At 36.1% G+C, this 8797-nt stretch overlaps 1 protein-coding gene across 3 annotated transcripts in view; it reads left to right on the plus strand.

Annotated features, from left to right (window-relative positions):
* Positions 1 to 8797, plus strand: part of LOC135222824 (uncharacterized) — a 273561-nt gene that overhangs the window by 39128 nt on the left and 225636 nt on the right. The window contains exon 1 of one of the 3 annotated variants that reach the window (XM_064261135.1): positions 3176 to 3879. The exons of 1 other annotated variant lie outside the window; for it this stretch is intronic. In XM_064261135.1, coding sequence (XP_064117205.1) covers positions 3292 to 3879 — 588 coding nt within the window. In that variant the 5' untranslated portion in view covers positions 3176 to 3291. Of the gene's footprint in view, positions 1 to 3175; positions 3880 to 8797 lie in introns of those variants that run through there. One more of the 3 variants, XM_064261134.1, reaches the window with a different exon arrangement.

Here is an 8797-nt window from a genome sequence, read left to right on the forward strand (position 1 = left end):
GAGTTCGACTCTCGGGCATTCCATTGAGGGGTCAGAGATGTGTATTTCTAGGGATAGAAGTTCACTCTCGACGTGGTTCGGAAGTCACGTAGAGCCGTTGGTCCCGTTGCTGAATAACCACTGGTTCCATGCAGCGTAAAAACACCATACGAACAAGAAAAAATTGAAGATTTTTTTATTACTCCCTGGGTGTTACGGTAACGAAGATTTTACAATTAATACGGAGTATACGCTGCATAAATCTCAGAATATCTATGGACTATTGTGTATATGATCATTCAATCTGCGGGTCTCGGAGTGCTGTCGGTAGAGCGGGACCGGTAAAAAAAAAGTAAGCACTAACCTCTAAGAAATCTCTTTCTCATTTGAAAGTTAATAAGCGCGGTTTGAATTAATGTTAGCGTCCCGATAAATTTCCTTTCAAACAAGAAAACTGACTTTCAGATTAGATTCTTTCCTCTTGCTGCAGACGTTTGACAGGTTCACGGGTCACTCCCAGCATAGTGGCCACCAGGCCACTCAGCTATGGAAGAATAAGAATGGTTTCGATGGCAACGAATCGTCAACGTCGAACAGCTTTGTCCTTCAAGATAGTCATCCTGAGAAGATGACCTAATATCCATAAAGTTTCATCAAATTCCGTTGGCCTGTCCTTGTGACATCTTACTGACACGGAGAAACAAACAGATGTATGTAATAACATCCCTGACCGACATTTGTAATTTTTTGTGGCATACAGAACTATAATTGATCGACAAACAGCTGATAATAAAGTTAGTTCGTTTACGCCTAAAATTACTAAAATTCTTTTACGCCTAAAATTACTAAAATTCATTTACGTCTAAAATTGCTGGCCATTTAAAAGAAATTGATACGATGCGAAATTCTCTCTCTCTCTCTCTCACATAATATATATATATATATATATATATATATATATATATATATATATATATATAATACACACACACACACACACACACACATATATATATATATATATATATATATATATATATATATATATATATATATATATATATATATATATATATATATATATATATATATATATATATATATATATATATATATATATATATATATATATATATATATATATATATATATATGTGTGTGTGTGTGTGTGTATAACTGAATCACGAATGTTAGGAACGTGATAAATCCATAAATAAAGATATATGCCACAAAGGAAAAATAAACGAAGGAGTATCTGCGAGACCTTTCGACGTTAAACGTCCTTTGCTAAGCAGAAACTGACATACATGAGGTAAAAGACAATACAAGAAGATTCGTATAACTGACAGATAGGGATTATAAAGAGATTAGTACTTAGAATCCGACACACCTGGAAGATGAGTAACCTTCCCAAACAAGCATAAACAATGGGTGCAATTAAAGGTTTAAGACAATCATCTCAGATACAAGGACAAGACAATTAAAGGATTATAGGTGACAGCTATTCAGAAGTTGGTAAACAAAACCATATTCACAATACATATTCACAATACATGTCAGACATACATTACAATGAAGATAACTCTAAGGCAACTAATTTTTATTTAAGTCTGTAATTATATCTTTGAGGTCATTCTTAAACATGTTACAAATACAAGGGTCTAAATGAGAAAGGCCACGACTAATCATTGAAATTACAATGAAAAGTAAGTTGTATTAAAGTAGATTCTAAAAGATTTTGTGATAAGACATCTCTTGACCTTGCAATTACTGAACTACCAACCCAATTTATTCGGTGGTTGTTTTCCCTTAAATGAATGAATATTGCATTAGATGTTTGCCCAGTTTTTACAGAATATTTATGCTGACTTAGCCTTACTTCTAGGCCTTTGCTAGACTGTCCGAGATAAAATGAGGGACAATCCATACATGGAATTTTATATATTATGTTGTTGCTTTCTCTGGGGCTATTTTTATTAACATTCCTTTTAGTGTGTTATTAAGGGAAAAAACAAGGTTGACATTAAAAGCATTTAACAATGATTTAATGGTTTCAAATCCGTTAAAATAAGGCAAACTGAGAATGTTTGGGAAGGTTACTCATCTTTCAGGTGTGTCGGATTCTAGGTACTAATCACTTTATAATCCCTATCTGTCAGTTATACAAATCTTCTTGTATTGTCTTTTACCTCATGTATGTCAGTTTCTGCTTAGCAGAGGACGTTTAACGTCGAAAGGTCTCGCAGATACTCCTTCGTTTATTTTTCCTTCGTGGCATATATCTTTTATATATATATATATATATATATATATATATATATATATATATAATGTGTGTGTGTGTATATATATATATATATATATATATATATATATATATATATATAATATATATATATATATATATATATATATATATATATATATATATATATATATATATATATACACATACACTACACACACACGAGTATGTATGTGTGTATTGAGCTACAAATGTCCTTTTATATCCAATTTGCTCTACCTCGGAATTAATATATTTTCATATATGTAAATCGAAGGGGAATTTTTTCAGTTGACAATTTCGTCCGCTCGCGGATTCGAACCATATGCATTTTGCGTGTGTTCGTGATATCTCCTCCTCTGTTGGTCAGTTTTCGTTTGTGTATATTTTATGTGTATATAGCTAGCTACACCAGAGCTCGTACTGCAATATAAATTTAGATGGAAGGTACTAAGTCGTGTTTTTTAAAGTTACCCGTTGTAAAGTCTATTAAAGAAAACATTTTCTTTCGTAAGATGTTTACTGTATTTATATGTAACCAAAATAAATGGAACAGAAATGTTACGCAATGATAGTTAGTGAACAGTAAACAAACTTCTAATCCACCCGAGCCATGTGGAAATGTAGATGTTGGTCCTACTGTTATGACGTCCCTTGGTCTCATACTTTTATAAGAAAATGAGCGCTCTATGTTTTATACAACATCTTTGCTGCCTGTTGTCAAGTCATCGTTTCTGTCAAATGTTTTCATCGTCTGTGCACGATTTGTGCTTTAATGTACTTATTTGACAAATATATGGCGTTTTTGTATTCATTTGTAATCATGGTACCCATTATATACACAAATATCCATTATTTTGGAAAGGTAAACAATCGGTGGATGGCAATGAGCAGAGTGCTAGCGGACGCTGTAAAGCCTCAGTGTGGTTGTAGAGAGTGGTGGGGATGGACGGTTTGTGAACGTACGGGGAGCACTCGTGGCTAACTCGTTTTTGAAGACGTATTAGATAAATTTTAATATATTTTTAATGAATATGGACACTAAAGATTATGACCATGTGCGAAATCTCACGTTACTATTTTTCCTTGACCGGCTTATGGACAAGGGTCAACCGAGGACGTTGCATGACCTCAGCTGTCAATTCGGAACTAAAGGGTTCACCAAAGAGATGCGCCAGATCGCTGGCGGATCCCAGTCGGGACTGAGAAAGTTCCTTCAGCAATATCCGTCCTTGTTTACCCTCGAGGATGATTATGTGTCCGTCACGAACTACAATAATGGCATCTCGAACCCGCATGATCCGACGGGCAAACTCTTGGGGAAGCGCGACTACGCTCAGGAGGCTGTCGACTATTTCGTCGGGAAACTCCGTCAGTATGGTGCTGGTACAGAGGTCCCTATCAAGTCTCTCTTGGGACACCGATCCCAGGCATCGCCCGAAGTGCGACATGTCTCTGGGCAGCATGTTAAGGAGTTTAGGGACTTCCTCATAAAGTATCCGGATGTGTTTGTTGTAAAGGAAGAGACGGTTATTCTGAAGGAATACGAAGGTGTCGCCCCCCAGCCCTTTAAGGAACTCGAAAAACCATATGTTGATCCGGCATTGACACAGCAGGTGTGTAAATTGTCAGTATGCTAAATGAGTTCAATTTTCAAGCATTTCAGAAGAGCTAGGTAAGCCCAGAAGTGAGGGTTAGGCTACTATTATTTGATGCACAGCTGTGTTGGTTGAAATATTTTCCATTATGTTTAATCACAAGTCAGATGACCAATATTGCGTGCATTGAGAGTATTGGTGATAACTTTTATAATTATAACAATAATTTCCTTGACGGAACGGTTAACAAAGGTAAAAATAGTAGGGAGAAAGCTGTGAGTGGTTAAACTCTTGGTATTTGGTTGTTCAGTCATAAATAGCTTGGCCCGTGGATTCAACATGATAAGCTCGGCCGGAGAATTTTTAGTAATAAAATATGTAGGTTTACTACAATTTGGTTTATTGCCAAGTTACTTAAAGCCTATGCTAGCCAGCTAGGCCAAGAAGGCCTACTTTTGTTTTTGTAGGTTTTTCACTTGAAATGCAAACGTTATTACTAGCTATTAATTGTAACTAGCTGGAGATAAGTAGTACCTCATCCGATAACTGACATATGGTCTCGAATATTATAATCTGTACAGTATTTAGTTATCAAGTTACGGGAAAGGTTTAGCCCAGGACGTGTAAATGTTGAGGTGTTTAGTTAAATTAGTTCTTATTGAGGCTGTTATACACACACACACACACACACACACACACACACACACATATATATATATATATATATATATATATATATATATATATATAATATAAGACAGTTTTTGTTTATTTATATTAGGTATATATGATATATACTATTAAAACAGTTTAGAGTACATTTTTTATGACCACATTCATTCTACAGTTATTGTACTTGTTTTTGTTACATTATCATGCTATAGTAATAGTATACATAAGACGAGCTCTGCCCATCATGTAGGTGGCGAACAGACGGTGGTCAAAAACGGTCGTCACCCATAAAACAGAATGTGAAACAGATAAGCATTCTTTATTTACTTTCCCATGGGTACTTAATAACCTTTCCTGTGTCAGATCATGTTTAGATAAATGTCAAACACTGAGTGGCCTATGCACAAGGCCTAAGGTGTATATATACATATATTACATATATATACAGATATACATTCATACATACACATACATACATACATACATACACACACATGAATGTTTATAGAATGCTGTTGTACCTATCTGAGTTAGAAGCTGCATATAGGAAATAAGATTTTAGATGTGATAGGGTGTGTTAAAAGCCATGTAATTTTAGCTGTTGTGCTCTTGTGTGTAATATTATTACTATGTTATATAAATCCCCTATAAGAACGGTTGGTTAAGGAATCAGCTCCCGTCATAAAGGTGTCATAAAAAAAGACCGGCCTCATTGGTGACATCGGTGGTTATTCCAATACTGATTTAGGAATTAACGTTATTATTATTACCTGACAAGGTGTTTTTTTTTTTTACTGTTTTGTGCGTTCCTACTCGCATTAGAAGGCTATCACAAACCAAGTTGCCATGAATTTGATGTAATTTGGATGATATGTTTAGTAGGTGATCTATTTTCATGAAATATTTTGTGTGCATGTAGACCGGGCCGTTATTATATATATATATATATATATATATATATATATATATATATATATATATATATATATATATATAATTTAATGTGTGTGTCTGAGTCATGGTTGATAATTGTATGTAACAAAATTCCTTTTTTAAATTCTTCCGAAAACCGGAAGGGCCATGTACATTATGCATTATGCAAAAAGTTAGGCTAAATGCTTTGTTAAACTCTCTCTCTCTCTCTCTCTCTCTCTCTCTCTCTTCTCTCTCTCTCTCTCTCTCTCTCTCGTCTCTCTCTCTCTCTCGTAGGGAAATTGCCGCGCATTGGTCATGACCGATGAGTCCTTGCTGCGTAAAGGTTTCTCTTTTGAGGTGGGACGTACCAGCTATTGTGCAGGCCAAGATGGAAGTTGTCATCATAGTTTCTAGGCGATTTAAATCTTACGATATGTGAATTTGTTTTGGGGGGAGGGGGGTGCGGGAACTGTGATTCCTTAGCAACCTCGCATACCTGAAATAGTGTTGTCTTATTTATTTTATTGTGGGTGTATGTGTGTTGGGGGGGGTGGGGGGTTGTATTGCTTATCTACAAAGGAGGAATAACAGACCTGCATTTTGAGGAAACACTTTTAAGAGGAATTGTAGGCTCATCTAATGACTGCATCAAGCATACATTTGACTTATTTATTTATTTTCCGTTTCTTGGATTGCGACCTCTAAGGTCATTGACTCCTTGTAGAAGCGAGAAAAATGCCGGGCCACTAACACATTTCTGAAGAATCCCGTCGTCAGCGATATACACGCCCCTAGAGAGAATGAGAGATTATGGGAAGTGGGTTAAGAATGTCAGAAATTGGCAACAGAATGTTCAGACGTGTCTTGATCCTTTAAAAAGTTGAATTTCAAGATTTTCAGCCATTACTACCATTGGTGATTTACTGTTTGTGTAATTATACCATTTCTTCGAGTTCGTTGTTCACGGGACTGTGTTAGCCCTAGTGAAGGAATTTAGTTGTATTAATTATGTGCTTCCTCCCTGCGGTCCCGTCTCTGGCTCATTTACACTGTTCGCGGCTCTGTGGTAGACTGAATAAAGTCGAAAGTATTTTGGCCCAAGATGGAATAACATAAGGTGTGTTCACCGAGGGATCCGATCGCTAATTTCCCTCTCTCAGTGACGTCACTGGACCACATCGACTGGGCGATGCACTTGTCACTCCGTCAGTTGCATTGTTGCAGTTCACGATTAATGGTGTGTATTCCATATTTGGGTGCACAATAATCCAGACAGTATGGGATTTGTTTTCACAGGTTCCCTAAAGACCCCGAGGAGTCCAAAGTATGGATTAATGCATGTAAAAGAAGTGATAATATTAATTTTAAGGATGCCAGGATTTGTTCTGTCCATTTCCGGACAGAAGATTACGAAAGAAATCTTCAATATGAACTGCTACCACAACTTTACCAGAGAAGTTATCACAGATTAAAGAAACCGCAGTTCTCTCTTTAAATTTACCTGTTAAGGACATAAAGTCAGGTATGGTTTAACAATTTGTTTACAATCTCATTAGTGCAATTTTTAGTGATATATCTTTGGTTGATAAGTAGCCTGGACTAAATTCTTGAAATGGAGTACTAATTAGATTAGCCTAGCCTATGCACTGAATGAAGAAATGATCTGATTGAGCTATCCAAATTTTTGTTTTTTTTTCTTTGATACTTTCATTTTATGAATGTAAAGTTGATCGAACAGGTGATTAGACCTATGCATTTGACGTACTTCTGAGTACGTCTTCCTGTGCAGACAATAATTAGGCCTACACCTTTTATTTCTTAAGAACCCCACTAAAGGATATCGTGGGGTTAGAGTATAGACTGAGTTCAAGTGTAGACTGAGGAATTTCTTGTTAGGTAAGAACAACATTTTAAGCAATCACGGTCATAATGTCGCTTCCAATGATGATAACATGCCATGTATGAGCAATACTAGTGTTATGGAACCAGGTAAGTCTTGGGTTTCCAAAACCTCCTGAAGAAAGTGACTCCAGTCATGTTGACTTAGACTCTGAATTATGTATCTCTGCTCATCTCTTGATGAGAATTCCTCAGGAAGGTCTACCTTATGAGCTGGAGGAAGCGGATTTTGTAGATCTTGGAGTAGAGTCTGAATATGGTATAGAAATTGAAGCCTTAAATTATCTGGGAGGTTATATAGCTCATAAGTACAGAAATAAATATCCTTTCTTAGGATTCCCAGAAATTGAAGGCCTAAACAACGACTGGATCTCCAAAATGAGGAGGAAAGTGCTGTTTAGGCCAGTCCTCAACTTGTCAGTAATTGAAAGGAAATGGAATAACTTTAAATCTTTTCATGGGGAACAGTGAAACCAGGCGTTGATGGGATTACGAATTAGTTAATATTTTCAGGGAATTAAACATTGATGCTCCAAGAGGGAGTAATAAAGTTCTTTATTAGGTGCAAAATACATTTTATGATGAAGATATAAATGCTGAAAGGAAGTCAGAATTTCTAAAAAAGGTGTAAAGAAAATTAAAAAATTCTTCAGTACTTTTTGGTAAATAAAAGCAACAATACGCTAGTTCAATAAAAGTCTGGAAAGTTTGTTGTTTTTTTTTCATATTCATTCACCCTCGTTACTTTCGTTATTTGTATTCCAACAAGATTATATTCTGTATGGTAAGGTCTTAAATAACTTGATATAACTGTGTTTTAAGTGATAGAGAGAGAGTATTTTCCTGTATGGAAATTGTGAACACCATAGCAACAAATTACAGTCAAAACATACGTAATCATTAAGTGCACTGCCCGTCCGAACGCGCACCCTGTGACGTCACAGTGCGGGAACCGAGCGACCGACGATCTCACCTTATGTTATTCCATCTTGTTTTGGCCTTTCTGTATTTGTCCAACTAGTTTATTCATCAAAAATATCCATAGGCTGTACCTATCTCTGGTCATCAGATTCGAAGTGCATATAAATTTATATTCTGGCTCCCGACTGTCGTGTACGTAATGCAGAAATTCTTTACTGGTACTTAGCCGAAAGGGGAGAGAGAATTTTTATGTTAAATATCTTTAAGAGCGTAGTTATGGCTTGATCACGGGAGAGAGAGAGAGAGAGGAGATGAGAGAGAATGAAAATGTTATGAATTGTAGTGCTTTGTTAACTGTTAATCCTGTCTCAGAGGGAAGCTCTTTCTGTTCAAGTTCTAACTATTCCCGATGCAAGTGTGAGGGTTATTCCCCTTATCATCCTTTGGTCCTTGTACTTCATCTATTTTCATGATCTTTTCATCTTGCTGTCCAACTACTCCAGCTCCTTTTCATTGTCACGAACCCCGA

This window comes from Macrobrachium nipponense, chromosome 8 (assembly GCF_015104395.2).
Source record: "Macrobrachium nipponense isolate FS-2020 chromosome 8, ASM1510439v2, whole genome shotgun sequence".
In the NCBI taxonomy this organism is placed as follows: domain Eukaryota; kingdom Metazoa; phylum Arthropoda; class Malacostraca; order Decapoda; family Palaemonidae; genus Macrobrachium; species Macrobrachium nipponense.